Below are 17,161 nucleotides of genomic sequence, written 5' to 3' on the forward strand. Positions count from 1 at the left end.
TCGTGGAGGGATTATTTAAATGTACAGGTGTTATTGCTCGCTGCGGTTTCTTCTTATGAATCTGTCCATCCTGAATGACAGCGGAGATTCAGAAGTCAGCTTATTAGCAGCTAAATTACATATTTCAGTAACTTGTCTTGCTGATGTGCGACATTAAACATGTAACAAATAAAATATGATATGATATACAGCTGCAATGTGAGCTTTCAGACAGGAGCTTATAACTGCAACGAGATCCATCGAGACTTGGTGAAAGCTGACTTACAACCCTTCTGACAGTGTTTTCATTTAGATTACAAATGCTAATGGTTTAGGATCTGATTCCACTTCTCAGAAAATGGTCAAATAGGAAACACAGGTTGGACATTTTAGGGAGTTTTATTTAAAGCCATCCATGTGAGCATTTCAGGGTCAAGCAACAGAGGCGACGGACGGGCGAACATGTCGCTCTACGCCGTTTAACACTCACAAGCACAGAACATGATGGAGAAAAATTTCTAGTACGGTGCATCATTCCAGTAACAGCGATAAAACGCAACATATGTAAACGCAGCTAGCGTAGTAATGGAGTGAACTGTTTCTGACGTACTAGCTCATGGTAAAAAAACAAGGCTGTTAAGACAGGCAAGAAAGGAAAGCATGACGCATGTCTTCTGGAGTGAAAGAGAGCAGAGAGGCTCCAATGGCTTCCTTTCCTATTTTAAAATCTTATAAAAGGGGCTTAGATAGATATGCTGTTGGATGTTCAATGAACCGCTATCGAGTAAAAGATATTGTTGTGACCAAAAGTAATTTGACTACCGATGTGATGCATTTATTATAATGAAGGCATGTGCTGCACCGTGACCAGGGCACAGAGGCAGCCGCTCAAACTAACAGTAGTAACGTTGGTTTTGGCACTTGGGACGGGAGGTACAGTGAATTGCATTAGCAGATGCAGGACAGCCGAGGAGTCAGACTGGTAGAAAAGGCATTTGGTTTTATGCTTGGAAACGGGCACGGATTCGGTCCAATGGATCCATCTCCCACATCTTGGGATCCCAGGCCTGGAACCAGCCAGTGAAGGTTGGAGGCTCTGCTCCCTGTTTGATGGTGGTGATGGGCAGTCCCTTGCGACCAGACGGGTCCGTGTCCACGTATTCCTTTGCTGCACGGCAAGAAGGAGACAAAGGGATTCAGATGTGGGCAAAGATTCAACGACGGGAGGTGAGAAAACAGTCGTAATGTTAGTCTCACAAGCACAACTTTACAATCCACAGACTTTGAATATAGAACATTATCAAAAAGAGGCTGAAAAAAGATTTTTATGAGCAGCGTCTCTAACATAGACATCTAGGCATAGACAGTTTTCACATTGTTTAAATGAAAACATTGGTCAGTAGATGTATGTACAAAAAACCCTAAAAGCTCAATATTATACTTAAAAAAAAAATTCTCCTCATGAATACAATCTTAGAAATTGTCTGTTGCTGGACGGCTGGAAATGATGAACACGGTAAGACTGACTGCCCTGAAAGTATCTGGGATTAGTAAACATATAACATATTTGAACTGCGACACGGGGCAGCACCCTTCATTATGACACCTACCCTGAAAGGATCATCTAAAAATGGCATGGGTTTTCTCAACAGATTTTGAAAAGATATAATACAACAGCTATGATTCCATAGTGGCTGAAACGAGACATGTTTCTTTCTTGAGGGGAAAAGCAACAAACCTATTTTGGGCGCTCCCGTCCTTTCCTCTGCATTAGCGTCGTTGCCAACCCACAGGAAGATCTACGGGGGAAAAGAATCATCACGTTCAACCAGCTTCCAGCTTTGCAGAGCTCTAAGAGTATTTATGCCTTTGTGTAGTCTCTAAATTCCCAAAGGACATTTTACACATGAAGAGCTCATCTCACCTGCTCCCAGGTGTCCAGGAGCATGACGTCATCAATGGCCAGATCTGACTGGTTGAAGTCTCCTGGTACTTCTTCGACCTGACAGACCGATCAGATGAAAATTCAGTCAGATTTTGTGTGGATTGTATTAACTATTTTATATTATTAAATTAAAGTAACTGTTTTGATCATTAAATCAAATGAAGTGTTTCACATCTGTAACACAACAACAAATTGTACTCTTATTATTTCACTCACAGTAAGTCTTCCAGTTTTGTTGGAGCAGCCAAACAGACGCGGGGCCTTGACCGTGTTCTGCAGACTCTTGGAGGTCTGATAACCCTTCTTGCCGCCAAGAGCAGCCCAGAAATCCGCTGAGAGGGACGAAAATACAACATTTGTACAACGAACTTTAACAAAGAATGATGCTGCTGCTGCTATTTGGACAATGGTCAACTACTAGATGCATCATCTGCTCATGAGTACAAAAGAACGGACCAGGAATGCAGCAGTAAGATCAATCATTCACTGGGTCAACAACCTGTTACAAAAGCGACATCTCCATGGCAACAAAAAGCATGTGGGGTCAAGATGGGTCCAAATACTTAAGTATAACTGCTTTTCATATACATTTTCTGTCTTTGAAACTTCACTACATTAGACTTATTAGACTACATTAAAGTATTTTGTGTTTTTGATGATGATGCATCCTTCCTCTGTAATCATCCGAGGGCAGATAAATAAAGCAAAGCGTATCCTTACAAATTTTTCCAGTTTATTTTCATGGGCGGTTTATATATATATATATATATATATATAGATATAGATATAGATATAGATATATAGATATATAGATAGATTCATCAAGAAGTCCAAAAGAGCCATATTGGCTGTTCCGCCTGGGTACAAATAGCATTGTTGGCTTCTGTAATATCGTGGGCCAAAAGTAAAGAAGCTAGTTTATGTTGGACTTTGGAGGACACCCACCTGGCTCGCTGCCCTCGGACACAGATTGTGCATTTCCACCCAGGAAAGCCACCACATGCTTGGAAGCCGCCAACTCCTCGTCACTGGCACCGACTCCCCGCCACACATACAAGGCGCTCGGGGACTTCAGCACAAACACGTCGTTGGTGTTCAGATTGGAAGCACAGACACTGACCTGAGGGAATACACGTGGACGGGGGTTAAAAGTTTAAAGTGTAGGGTGGAAAAACACAAGCCCACGTGCCGGCCCGACGGCTCACCTCCACAGCCCGGGTAGCGCGGGAGGAGCTCTGACGGATGTGGAAGAGGCGAGTGCTGCCGGTAGTTGACTGTCCGCCTTTGCGTGAGGTGCCGCCGCTGTGGATGATCATGGGTTTGCCCTGGAACAGACTCATCAAGTGTGGAGGCTCCTGACCCTGGGTCACCCTCACCTATGAGGAGAACGATCAACACTGTCATCATGAAAAACGGTGGCTTTCATGACTGGTTTAGCCTATACGCGATAGAAAATGGAATAACGAAATAGACATCAAGTGAGGATGTTTTTGTCAGCATATTCAGCAACAGTGTGTTTAACAGAATGTGTTAATATATGTACTAAATGAATTGTTGAAAACATTCAATTTAATACTTTTTTAAATGTGTTTTTGTTTCTTCTTTCATTCCATTTATGTCCGAATGATCTGAAGATTGTAATTGTCATGTGCATATGCTAATGCAGTAAAAGTTTCAGTTGGTCACATTTTAGTTGGTGATGTGGCAGAACTTCTGATGGCGATGAAGATGTCATTTATCCTGAAGTCATTATGAGGTTAAGTATAGGAGTGCAGTAGTGGGATATCAAAATCTGAACATTAAAGAGACACTGCCCTCTGCTGGTCATTTGTGGACCAAAGTTTTTTGGTCTTGATCTGCTGTAGTTAATTCTCTCATCATTTAATATATTTAAGAATCTGAACCCTAAATAGACCTTAATGTCTTCTTTACAGTGCTGTTTTTGTGAGGTAGCCAGACAAAAAAACAACTACGTTGAGTTTGGCCAAAAATAATGTAATAAGCAAACAAATATAGACATGAACGTAGACATGAAATGCAATTGGGTGTAGCCTCCTTCTCACCTTCCACTCCTCTTATTCAGACTCAATCTCCTAATTAACATGGGCAGGACTGTACAGAATCTGAACTCGTTTTCACACGTGATGTCAAGGTGAGCGGTGCGTCAAGCTCTCACCTGGACTGGGGATCCTCCCATTGAGTCATCGAGCTTCACCGTGAGGAATGCCGAAGCTGCCAGTTCGTCCTGTGTGCACTTTAGGCCCTGCCTTTAAGAGGAACGCACACATACACATTTTTCCTAGAATCAAGGAAGGTCTCGGATTGGGTGTGGTGGGAAAGTGTGTGTACATGCTCAACAGCAGCAGGTAGTTCTCGCTTTGTTTTTACCCACCAGGTGTAAATGATGTGTTGCTCGCGACCACTAAGCCTGTAGCTGTAGAGGATGAGGTAACAGTCTCCGCCGTAGAAGTGACCGTAGAGGGACGGATCCACGGGAACCCGTTCACCCTCAACACGCCAAATCTGGAAGCCAAACCACAATCATTTTTCTCCCCCAACCTCAGCCTATCGTTTTATCTGAGTCTTTCATTTGTTGCCGCATTCATACCTGGATCTTTCCCTTTCCATCATCCACCATGCCGTGCTGGGCTGCCATGGCCTTGTTGGAGTGCAGGCTGGAGGCATCGAAAGGCACCTGATCCACTTTTGCGATGCGTCCAATGGTGTAGGCCTTACTGGGGCCCGTGGTCTCGTCTTTGTCCCTCCAGTCGCTGAAGAACTGCTTGAACAAAGTCGTCTCACCTCCTGCGGGAAGTACTTGGATCTGTAAGAAAAAGAGAAAAAGAGCTCCAACCAGTCACTTTCCATTAATAATGTGGAAAACAAGATTCTGCTCTTCTGCCAGACATGTGTTTGTTTGCGTGTGGGTGCAAATCTCAGCCTTACCTGTGTCTTATTGGAGTACCCCTTGTCTTTGATGAACTGCTGGCCCACGGACATGGCTGCTTTACGCTCTGCAGAGTTGGCCTTGGGACCTGGTTGGAGTTAGATTAGACATCACAGAATGAGAAAGACATCATTACTGCAAGAGCTTATCTTTGTATTGAGCTACCTAATGAATTTTATTCTTCTCAAGTCCCAAGTTTAGAAATTCTAGAGAAGAGAGCGAGGGGAGCTAATGCTCATTTGCAGCTGTGCTATTGAGTTTGTAAACCTGTAGGCACCTTTCCAGACGAAGATGTTGTTGTCCACTCCGTTGTCCAGGATGAAGCACTCTTCAGGAGACAACATGGCCTGTTTGAAAGGACTGGAAGGACTCACGGCCGACACCTTCATCGAGCCAGAGTTGTCCGAGATCTGCAGCGCAGAGGAAAAGTGTCAGCTACCAGCTCTGCTCTTAAAGTGTAGGTGAGGATGTGTTTCCTCAACAGCTTCAAAACAGCTTTTTGGAAAAGTAGTCTAATTTGTAATTGTCAGATGTGGAAGCGTCGGCCTACCTGGATATTTGTTTCATGTAATCCTCAAATTTAAGATTTACAGTTGTTTTTTCCGACACTTGTTAAAGATCCCGATTTAGTGTGGGTTATGGAATCTTATTTCAAAACCAGAAATGACACAACATAGACAGTATAGTATTCCACATGCCAATATTTACACAAAAAAGGTTGAATAAAGGGTTGTGACTTACATCACTCACCATGTAAAGGGCCCCCTTCTTTCTGTTGGACGTGTCCACCTTCTCGTCATCTGGAGTACTGGGTGCAATGGTGGATTTTGGCCCCAGAGCCTCCAATTCAGAGAAATTCATTATTTTTCGTGTTCTCATAATTATCACTTGACAATTGACATTTGTGATCTATACACCAATAAAGACCCAACAACATTGACAATTTGTTTCGTTGACTAATGTTAACAGCTCCTCTCAAATTAAAAAGTGTTCTTCAAAGTCCCCCCTCCTCCTCCTTCCTGTCTCACTTTCATTAGGCCGGTCAGGAATTTACTCCCTCTCGTGTTATAAAGGAAGTGTTTACAAAGTTGCCGTGGCACAGAGTTGGCACAGGAGCAGCGCGTTACAAAGGACAGCATTGTTCCCACTCGTTCCCACGATGACTACTCACTGGCCGGCAGTAAAATGCATCATTAATGCTTACACCTTCGTCTCACAAGTAATCAGCTTTGAAGTGAAATCTTCAACGTGTGGCTGAGATATATACCAGGAGAGATTAGACTGTGTCACCTCTATGATTGCTGCCGGCTCCTCCCCTTCCTCCACCATGTGCAGCTTGGCTCTGCCGTTTCTCTCGTTGTCTCTGATGTCGATGCCGACCCCGGAGGCCTTCAGCCTCTCGAATCGGTTACACTCACTGCCACACCACTGATAGATGTCCTGCAGGAGAGGGAAAGACAGGAAACCGACATTAAAGTTGTTAGTGATGATTACGCGCGTCCAAAGTCAAACGAACGAACCCCGTCTCACCTTGCCCAGGTCAACGATGAAGCAGTCCCCCTTGTTGAAGCTGCCCCAGGACATCTCCACCTCCGTCGCTCTGATGGCCCTCCGACCCTTAATATGCAGCAGGCGCTTCACGTTCATGTCGTTTGTCACCACATGCTGAAAACCTGAGGCCACGCCCCCTTTCTGTAAAAACAAACAATAACTCAGGTTGAGTAAAGGCTCTACTTTTTACATTTGAAAAGTGTACATGAAAGTACAAAGTTTAAGAACCAATTTTGTACCACGTGCACATTTTCAAGGTTGCAACCGGCAAACAGTTACAAAGGTTCTATTGCGAGGTCTGATGCAGGATATGGGGACAGAGGAGAACAGTGAGGGTGAAATGATGTTGAGCAAAACACAGAAAAAACCTCACAACACAAAAGGCTGTAAAGTGTGCCGCCAAAAAATGAGACTAGCATTTACAATAAATCACAGCCACAAACGGTGATAGGCCTTATCAAATGGCAAAAATGAAACTGGCATGATGCCCATTTGTGGAGAAGAGGATCGTGTCTGTTCTGCACAGCGGTGTTTGTCTCGTCGAAAGTGTCATGTGTCATCCTTGCTTAGGCCATTAAACTAAACAGGTGCAGGAGGCATGCAAGTGATCACTGCAGATGAGCAACAGAAACTACACGAGAAAAGCAATGGGACAGTTTTGCTACTTCAGATCAACCACTGCCACTTTATGGGAAAAATAAATACAAGGCTAACATTTCTGTGGAGTGCCCAGCCTTCACCCACAAAGGCAGAGTGTTCTGTGTCCTGAGGAGTGGATTCTTCGAAAAACACATTAGTGCTGTTTGTGTTTCTCAAGAGAAATGCAGTAAAAGTGTGCCTGGTAACAATGCAGGTTCTGTTTATCCTGATGTGGAGTGAACAGCGTTTAGTTCAGTCCATCGCTCTATTTCTGCAGAACACTGTGTTCCTCCACATATGCAGAGCAAAGTTTCCACCCTCACACTTAAAAAAAACTCAAACTGCAAAAGCAGTAAACAAGACTTTGGGCTAATTATATCCAACTACAGCCAGAAGGAGGTTCGGGTGGTTTTCATCTCGATGTGAAACAGATGGCTGGTTAAAAAGTGGCCCACTTTTTCAAAATGTCCTCCTTTTAACAGGGTGGTTGCTTTTGTTAGTCAGGCAGGGCAGGCACGCCCTGACAATAGCGAAAGAGAAATGTTGCGTTCTGTTTGAACTTCAGACTCATCACCTTCACTGTTTGCCAAGGTTTATTAAATGGCGACAATCATTAAGCCCAGTAAACATATTTATAGTCCCGAGACAGATTGTCGCTCCAATTTCCCAGTTCAAACTAGCAGTTCATTATCTAAAAAATCTTAAAAGTCTTTATTAGTGGCTATTGTCAAACAATGACAATTGTAACATGCAGATGTTTAGTAGGTAAAATGTTTTCTGTGACACAAAGCTACCGCTCGAGAGTATTTTCGTTCAAATTACAAAAACCACCAGCTCACCTGGTACTTGATTCCCGACTTGAAGTATCCCAGAAAGGTGTTGGATTCAGCGTTCTGCAACTCCCTGTACTGCACCGGCCCACCACCCAGGAAGTCATCCAGCTGCGTGGAAAAGATAGCGACGGCTCCGCTTTCATCCTGTGAGCACTCGTCCCCTGCAGGAAGGAGACATTTGTAACGAAATTGATTTTTTCCCACTCTAATTGCATCACGTGGGTGCTCGAGAGTGGAGCTGGTCCTAAGAGCGTTCAGTAATTTTACATTGGCAGAGCAAACTGCAGCCCTTAAGTTTCTACAGCGACGAGGGCTTTGAATCAACCACATCTGCAGCAGATCCACAGCGTATCCGGCTATTACTGTCAGACGGCACGCAACACAACGGCCCCATGATTCTGCGTGACTAACATGGATCCCAGGCGGAGGGATTCATTATGTCCTCATGTTATTTCTACTTCAAGGTCTTACACAGAACTGCAATGGCGGCGTAGAACTGGCAAGGCTGTCTGTGTGCTGGCAATTAGGGAGAATTGGCAGGAAACAGTAGAAAGGAAAGGAAAGGAAAGGAAAGGAAGGAAAGTAGAAATTCACGAGCTGGTGTGACTTTCACTGACTCACGCAGCTCACACAACATTTCAGTTCTTAGATCAGATGACTAATCTAATCTATAGCCACAACTGCGGTACATAGAAAAGGTTTCAGTTGCTCAGTTTGTCTCATGCACCAGCTTTGGGGACAGTTCAATAAGGAAGTGATTATAATGGTGTACTTTATGGTACCGAGCTATAATATTTTGAGAACACATTGCAGTAAAATGGCTGCTAGACAAAAGGTATAGCTGATTATTATTGTGATTAAGTAGAATGAACAGGAATAGATGCATATCATGAAGTTAAAGATAGGATTGTTAACATGTTGCACAGTCTATGTCTTACCCAGCCACATGTGTATGTTGTAGGAAGGCGCTGAGGTGGTGAAGAGCAGCAGGTAGGCGTCGCCCGTGAAGAAGCTGCCGTGCAGAGCCTTCGGAACAGGCTTCAGGTCCAAGTTCTCGATACGCCACACCTGCAGCCCCGGCTTCTTCCCTGCATCCACAAACTCCTTATGGGAAACCATGATGGCTCTGAGAAAAGAAGGTTGGACATGAGATGAGGAGGAAGAAGAGTAAATATGGAAATCAAAGAGCCCAGAGGGACATGGAGAAAGACAATTAGTGATTTGAATATTTTGCCTTGCAAAACGTAGAGACAACCTAACAAGAAGAGAGACAACAATGGTTGTAAACCCATGATTTATTTTGACAGGAGGCCTTGTTTCGGTTTCAAAGGTATAGACTAAACCAAACAAACCACTTTTTAGACTGTTTTTAGTAACGTGCGCTCCTTTCACATTCATTATTCACATACAAAATGAAGTCGCTAATGACTTCTCACATAAATACATCTGAATCTGACTACATGCTTTTGTTTTGTTTGAACATAATTTGGAGGATTGAATTGCTTCTCTACTTCTCCTCCTACTTGCTTCAGTAACACCTTTCAGGCAACTCGCAAAACCTGTAATAGAGATGACTAAAATTTGAACCATCGTCAATCTGTCAATCATACAGACATATGCGACCTTCCAGACACTCAACATTCTGCACTTCAATTCCGCACAATTTGTTTGCACCATTTTTTGCACAATATTTGCACAATTATGCCATATTTATGCCAACTTGCACTACCTTGTCATTCATATTTAAAACCCTGCTGCTTAATGTATATACTGTTCAATGTATTTTTCACACTGTACATTTATTTATATATATATTATGCACAATTTTGTTGCCTCAGTACCTGTACTCTGTGCAATGACAATAAATCTAATCCAAACTAATACATCTCACAGCTGACAACTGTACAACACTGCACAACATGCCTAATTTCTTTACTCCGATATCTTGTGTGTTTATAGTGGAGTAAAAACAAATGGGATAAACACGATTGGCTCCAGATTGCTTCAATAAAGTAATTTGTGAGCTAACTGTGGTGCCGTTAGTATCACTAAACCGTTAGGAGTCAAAGGAAGTTTGATTTAACGTATATGCATTTCAGATTATTACAAGGGTGATAGATTATGCAGATTTACGTCCCCGATTACACAAGAGTCAGATTATAAATGGAGTTGGCAGCAGGATTATTACTGCGGTGAGTCTGACGTCCACTTCCCTACATTCAAATTTTACCTGTGACCCACCTACTGCACTATAACCACACTCAACACCTGCTCACAGTGCTCGTGTGTTATTTACAGACAGGTATTAAAAGATCAAACCAACCATAGATAAACCCATCATCATCATCATCATCCTCATCCTCAGCAGTTTGTTCAGCTGTGCGTGCGTTGAATGAGCGGCTCAGGCTTGAGTGCAGAGAGAAAACACCCAGTTGACATCCTGCTGAGGCTGATCAGTGAACGCTGCTCCTTCAGATCGCGTTAGAGCCGCGGATTCTCACTGATGCACCGGTTAATGACGCTGGTGTGACTGCATGCACGACACCGCAGGTCTGCGGTGATAAGTGCCTGCTGGGGAGAGCCTCTCTAAATTACTTATCCCGTCTGCTGACTGGTCAGACTGGAGTTGAGGTTTGTTGGATTGTTTTCTTTAATTAGGTAATCCATTAAAGGAGAAAAGGAGCGATGTCGATTTGAACATTTGCTATTTGCGAAACTGCGTCTTTTTTTCCGTCTTTTTTGTTGTTGCGTATTTTACATCATTTCCAGGCCGCTGCTTCCTGCACGTATTTCGCATGTTTGTGCGCTGCGTTTCACGAGCAGGAAATAAAGGAGAATTTGCCCCATCATAAGCGATGCCACAATGCCATCATTTTAAACGGAAACCTTCTGGCGGCCGCTCTGATTTGGCGCAGCTTTCGCGGTCCGCTGTGACTCAGACGGGCAGAATGAACGGAAACTTTCCACATCTGGAAAATCTCTCTCAAACGTTACAATCGTCAAACTCAACTCACTCACACACGATCACAACCGTGTCATCGTCAAAACCATTGAACAACACTGACCGTGGCGCCTCGACGTTGTATGAAACGTGAATTCTGCGCGATTTTAAATCGCCTGTCGCGCAAACCAAAGTCCGTAAAGTCGCAAGAAAAATGTGCATTCAGACGCGAACTCACGGCTTTCAAGACGGATCGCAGAGGAGAAGGAGGAGAAGAACCGCTGGAGGAGGCAGTAGATGTGGGAGTCGGCTGCGAGCGGAGCGTCTTTATGTGTGAATGTTTAGCAGAGGAGGAGGAGGAGGAGGAGGAGGAGGAGGAGGAGGGAGGCCTCGGTCTGTTCACGCGTCTGTGTGACGAGCACCGATTGGACGACCTGGATGCGTGTGCGCGCACAGAGAGAACTTCCCCGATGCTCTACAACACAGTTGTCAAACAGTTCGGAAGCACTTTTTCCACTTTTTAAACTTAAACCTTTCAGGGTTTTTTGTCAACTCTGGCGCGCATTGCTGTATTTACTGTGCGGATTGTAAAGGGGTTCTGATAAGGTGGAACAAAGTCCATGAAGTCATATTTCTTAATATAACAGCAGTTGAATTATCTCCGGCTCAAAGGACGTGTGTGGCTGAAGAAGAAAAAATAGGCCTCCCTTTATTGTTCAGGAATGCTGAACCAGCAGGATTTATATGGAGAAATTAGGGTAACAGAGTCACTGTAAAACTTGTTTAGTACAGATGAAGCTTTTAGACACCACAAACACCATTGAGCCAAATATTGACCCGGACGAGCAGTCCCTTTATAAACAGACTAAACACATATTGAAGAGAGCTCAGTCATTTGACACCAGTCAGCTACGAAGTCACGCCCAGGATCCGCTGCACTTTCCCTTCAGACACTGTGTTTATTTGTACAGATGTTATAGCATTAACACGGCTGTTTGCAAATAAATATTCAGTACAATATTGACAACACATTTTGCAGAAACCAAACCATGCAGACAGGAGCTCATTGGGTAATAACATGTTCTTACCCTGTCAGGTCACAACCCAGCACGTCTTGATGAGAATTCGGACCATTAAGAAGGATTTCCTCTCTGTGTTGGTGTGGTGATAAGTGCTGGTTTTTAAACCTTCATTATTGTACAGTGCAGGTTTTTAAAAAAGGGCGTGGCCAACGCTGATCAGTTTTAGTACATTTTGCTGATAGAAAGAAAGTGGGTTTGGATGATAAACTGTTTCCACTCACCACTTAATCATGCAAGTTTTGTGAAACTGTTAAAAAATCTATATATATAATTTGGTCATGAGGCACATCCAGTATAACAACCAAAAACACGTGACATTTCCTCATCTGTACAAATCAGGCGGGCGCTTAATGCCACGACTTGCTATGACATGTCCTCCTGACACAGCAATCCTTTTCCTCTCAGTGTGGTAACAACATCAAATCCCATTACACTTGAATCCTGCATGGATGGTCAACTGTCTCCACACACCAATTTCATCATGACACCTTTGTAAAACGGTAAAAAAAAAAGAAAGAATCTTTTTTCTCTTTTGTCTGATGTTTGTGTTGCTGTGTTTTCATTGCGCGGTAACTAAAACGTTCAAATAAAGTTACTGACTGAAAGTGCAGTAAAAAGAGGAAACATCTTTCTCTGTTTGTTTCGCAAAGCTTCAAACGCACAGTTATTTCAGGCCGCTTCATTTCCTCCCTCCGTTTCTGTAACGGGGCTTCTTATAAAACAGATCTATTCTGGTGTGGAAGCTCCACCGATACTGTGAACGCGTGTGTGTATCGGTCAGCGCCGGTGCCAGAGGGCAGTCTTATCATCCATCGGGACCTGACATGTCCTGGTGAACAAATGGCCGGCTACCCGGGGCCCATTGTGCCACACGCCAACAGCTGACTGATGCATATCCTCAGTGACAATACAGGCAGACCAAAATGGATTAGACCCTCACAGTCCGAAGGCTTACGCTGCTAGACATCGTACGAGTTCACTGAGACAGAAGTGTTCTCCATTTTCTCTGGGAATTATTGGGGTATGAAGTTCAACTGAAAAACAACATGGCGTGTTTCTTGTCTGCAGCCGCTCAATGTGCCGGAATGCGTTTAACAAAGTAAAGGAATAGCTAAAAACCTGGAAAGGATGTAGTTAGCCGACTTTGAATAGTCCCAACAGTTATATCAGACGAGCAATCCTCTCATTTTTGACCTTTCCCCGATGAAGCTGAAAACCGCAGCCTGTTAGCTTCTAGCTTAGCATTAACACTTGACCACATGGTGAGACAACTAGCTGGGCTGAGTTCAAACTAATGATATGAAAAGACTCCAGCAACTCACAGCAGTGAAAATAGTGCACATTTAGTTGGACTTTGTTACTTTGAGACCGAGCCAGGTTAGTTATTTAACCTTGTTTCCTGCATTAATGCTAAGCAACTTACTCGCTGCAGCCCCCTATTTATGCCACTGGACAGAGTGATATTCTCTCATCTAACTATGGTGCAAATCATTCTATTTCCAGAAATGTATGAACTGTTTCTTCATATGAATTTACAAAAATCTATCAACTTCATTCAGACAAAGTTTCCAAATTAGTGCTTGACCTTAGGCTACACTTAAAGAGATTTCAGGTTTTTTATTTTAGAAAAAGCATGTTATCAACGTCTGGTATGAGCACTAATACGCTGGTTTGCATACCTCACCACAGCTCTTTCTTTGGGACAGAGACGCGGTGTGCAGAGGTTTTTCCACCCTTGCTGTTTATCTCGCCACTTGTCACAGAAAGTGTCTCCAATAAAGACGTGATTAACTGTGTTGGTCGCAGAGGGTCCACAAAGTCACAAAAACACAAATGTCTCTAACCTGGGGTTAAAGGACGGTAGCTAGGATACCCAGTCCCACCGCTTCTGTATGAAGGTTCAGTTTAATGAGGGAAAGGATAAAGCCAGTTAGCTGCGCCCCGGCGATTGTGCAGGGCTGTGAGAGGAGATAGCAGTGACCTTTCATCAGGAATCAGGAATCAGGAAACATTTATTAGCCAAAATATGTCAAACATACAAGGAATTTCTCTTGGCGGTTAGTGCGCGACAGTAGACAGACAAGACAACAGTGCACAAGTAATAAAATAAAGTGGAATGAAATGCTAATGCAATGGGTTAGTAGAATAAGGCTAAGGCTATGGGTTAGTATAAAACAAGAGAATAAAGTTAAATTTTAAATATTAAAAAGTTAAAAAGAAAAATATTAAGCATAAAGTGCACTAACAAACAAGTAACAGACAAGAGACAAAGTGACGAGTGACGACAAAGTGATGAATTGCAGTTAAAGTGACACGTGCAGTGTGAAGGGGAGTGACCGGTGGAGTGTTATAGTCAGTCAGTGGGGGACCGCCGACGGGAAGAAACTGTTCGTGTGGCGGGAGGTCTTAGTCCTGATGGACCTCAGCCTCCTGACCACGGAACAAAGCAGGAAAGTTGGAAGTAACTCCGCTGGAGTTGTTCCACGGATGTTCAAGAGCTCATCTCTGGTGAAAGAGCTCCGGAAATCGCAGCAGCAAGCGTAATTAACAACAAAAACAACCAAAAACAAAGCGCACCGAAGCACCGTGGCGGCCATCAACGGCGCCATCTTGGATCATCAATGCCAAACACTAAATGTGGTTTTTCGAGAGACTTCGACCAATTTGTATATAGAGCTCCGTTTCTTCCCCGGAATTTTTTACCTTGTGGAATTGTAATCGCACTGTAAAACACCTGCAAATACTAAGCAAGTTAGGCAGGGAAGCACATCTCACAGTTCCTGGAGAAGTGGGCAGTCAGATAAGAACCACACAGGTCACGGGTGCCTGCGGTATATACAGGCATTTGAATGCTGAGAGGAAGGTTAGAGGGAGTATAAGTACAGATGACGTGTATTGTCTGCTCCCCCAGGTGAGGACAAAAAAAGAAAAAAAGATCCCATTTTGTTGTAATCATAGCAGTATCTGGAGCGCGGCGGGTGAAGTCGTTTGGCACCGAGGCACAAAAAAAACAGGGAAACAAACTTTATTGTGCCTGAAGTTGACGCGATTCTGGTCTGTCTCGTGCACCCGGCGAAGCAGCATAACCCACAAAGTCAACATCCTGATGTTACCTGACAGCAAACAAGGATCTAGTTGCTTTCTTGCTACCATTATTACTTTATTGAGCGGAACATCACCTTAATCAACACCCCCACCCATGCATTGACAGATGTGGTTTACTCGTGTGCCAAACAGCCAACATCTCTAGTGGGTGTGTGCACCAGAGTGGTTGACATCCACCTGATAACCCACTGGCACGCACACACACGCACACACACATCCGGCTCTGGTTTTTAAAACGCTTTTTTGCAAGCCATGCAAGGCCCCTTTAAGCTTAAACTTCACACATTTAACTTGTTTTAAATTCAACTGTCAGTCAAGTGTGTTTGGTGTTGGAAGATCTTTTCTGATCCTTCACTTAAGACGAAGCGTTAAGACAATGGGGAAAAAAACTTTCCATTAGCAAAGTACAGCAGTAGCATTTATTTCCTTGAAAGAATATCTCTGGTGGAACGATGAGCAGATTGAGAACTACAAGTCCACTAAATATGAAACAACCAGCAGCTGGAATGCTTTGGCATAATGACTGGAAACCGAGGGAAAGAACTAGCTCTGCCCTAAACAACCTCTAAAGATAATAAATAGACTTTATATTATATTTCTTTAATCTGTGCAAAGTGTATAAAACATGTGTGAAGCTATATCTTGGCTTGAATTGTTCCCACAGTGAGAGCCGAGCGTATTGAGGAACAACACAGAGGTCAGGTAAGGAGAAGTGCAACACAGACACACATCAATGCATCATTGGACGTTTACCATCGATCTTTTGAAACTGTAATCGAGGCCGACATTGAGTACCTTCCTGGTAATAAGCTGCTTTCCATTCTGCAATCTGCATCATCTTTCTTTCTTTTTTTTACCATTTTACTGCATTCACTTTATTGAGTCTATATTTTTTTGAACATTTAGTATTTCTTATATCTATGCATTTTTTTGTATAGAGTTAGAAGCATCTCCCACTGTTTCTAGATTCTATCTAGAAAAGTCTGAGGGAAAACACAGTAATAATCTGAGCAAAACATCACCAGTTGGGTGATTCTACCACAGAACAGTGAAAACTGAATTTGTTTTGGACAAAAACACGATACATAAAAACATGGTAAGAGGCTAGATGTTGCGTGTCAGTGACTTAGAGAGTTGCATAGAGGAAGTAGACCAGTTCTTTTTTTTTTGCAAAACACCACAAAGTCAACCACATCCTCTTAAGTAAAATGTTTGACGTACAAAAAGTCATAAAAAGAAGAGGAAGGCAGAAAGACAGACGGTCCTTTTCAAATGTCCCACGACCACTACATGTAGTGTAGGACAAGCAGGTTTGTGTCACAGGAGTCAATAGCAGTCTTTGTCTCCAGGGGCAACACACACAGAGTCATAAACCTAAACCTATCGCAGGCAAACAGGTCAAACCTCAAATAGCTGCTGAAGGCTGTGGTGAGGAAATGTAAATATGAACAGCCCCCCTCGAACGTAGGCAGGAAATCACTGCGTGATGAAAAGCAGGTCCACACGTCAAACCAACACACAACACGTGAGCTGCAGATTGGTGACGGGAATAAGAAACCCTTACACAGCAGACACATTTCTGCAACAGCTTTGCCTTTGACTAAAGCACCGAAGAGAAACTGTCACTTAACACAGATATGAAACTTCTGGGAACCTGGTTAATCAGCTTTGTGTGTGAAACATAATCTTCCTTGAGTTGATTAATAGTCAGAATTAATGAAATGATAAAATGTGTTACACATACAGTGTAGCTGTAATCTTTACAGAGTTGCCACTGAGGTGCCACCTCTCAGCTAGAGAAGAGGGGGGGCTCACGTGTCTCAAATAAAATACATTTTTTTTAAAGTATGCACGGCAGCTGACCTGTCGCACAAACAACGTCCGCTAATGGAAAAAATTGGCTCCGCCCACTCAGCGTGCCGTTTTGACGCCCGCCGTGGACTTGCCACTGATTTACTGCCACGAGGAGGATCTCGGCCCTGCTGTCCCAGACCCTTTACCACATTATTATTCTGCACAGGAAGCGGCCAGTTGTTCTGGTAACACGACCCCACAGTCCCCAGCAGCATGGGAACATCCAAACAGATGTTAAGTGAAAGCAGGGCTTGACATTTCGCCAGAGAATAAAGACAAAAATAC

At 43.5% G+C, this 17,161-nt stretch overlaps 1 protein-coding gene across 2 annotated transcripts; it reads right to left on the minus strand.

The window, feature by feature from the left end:
* Positions 1–359: 359 nt before the first annotated feature.
* scinlb (scinderin like b) lies at positions 360–11,251 on the minus strand. 2 transcript variants are annotated; one of them, XM_078099088.1, is made up of 17 exons: positions 11,074–11,251; positions 8,833–9,020; positions 7,901–8,055; positions 6,402–6,563; positions 6,162–6,311; positions 5,622–5,711; positions 5,149–5,281; positions 4,871–4,959; positions 4,533–4,748; positions 4,317–4,447; positions 4,101–4,191; positions 3,130–3,300; positions 2,870–3,044; positions 2,141–2,256; positions 1,904–1,981; positions 1,718–1,778; positions 360–1,147 (listed from the first exon to the last, which is right to left on the minus strand). In XM_078099088.1, the coding sequence occupies exons 2-17, from the start codon at positions 9,011–9,013 to the stop codon at positions 981–983; spliced, it is 2,166 nt and encodes a 721-aa protein (XP_077955214.1). In that variant the 5' UTR covers positions 9,014–9,020; positions 11,074–11,251; the 3' UTR covers positions 360–980. The 2 variants fall into 2 exon arrangements, with proteins under 2 accessions (XP_077955214.1, XP_040025752.2); XM_040169818.2 differs by having other exon boundaries at positions 5,613–5,711; positions 11,074–11,248.
* Between the last annotated feature and the right edge of the window lie 5,910 nt (positions 11,252–17,161).

This window comes from Gasterosteus aculeatus, chromosome 3 (genome assembly GCF_964276395.1).
Source record: "Gasterosteus aculeatus chromosome 3, fGasAcu3.hap1.1, whole genome shotgun sequence".
NCBI classification, from domain to species: domain Eukaryota; kingdom Metazoa; phylum Chordata; class Actinopteri; order Perciformes; family Gasterosteidae; genus Gasterosteus; species Gasterosteus aculeatus.

What these genes read in the sequence shown, in the direction of transcription:
- scinlb (XM_040169818.2), bottom strand. Translation starts at nt 9,013, where the DNA reads ATGGTTTCCCATAAGGAGTTTGTGGATGCAGGGAAGAAGCCGGGGCTG. An exon ending in ATGGAAAGGGAAAGATCCAG is followed by an intron (nt 4,448 to 4,532) that starts GTATGAATGCGG and finishes TTTGGCTTCCAG; the next exon opens with ATTTGGCGTGTTGAGGGTGA. An exon ending in CAACACATCATTTACACCTG is followed by an intron (nt 4,192 to 4,316) that starts GTGGGTAAAAAC and finishes TTCCTCTTAAAG; the next exon opens with GCAGGGCCTAAAGTGCACAC.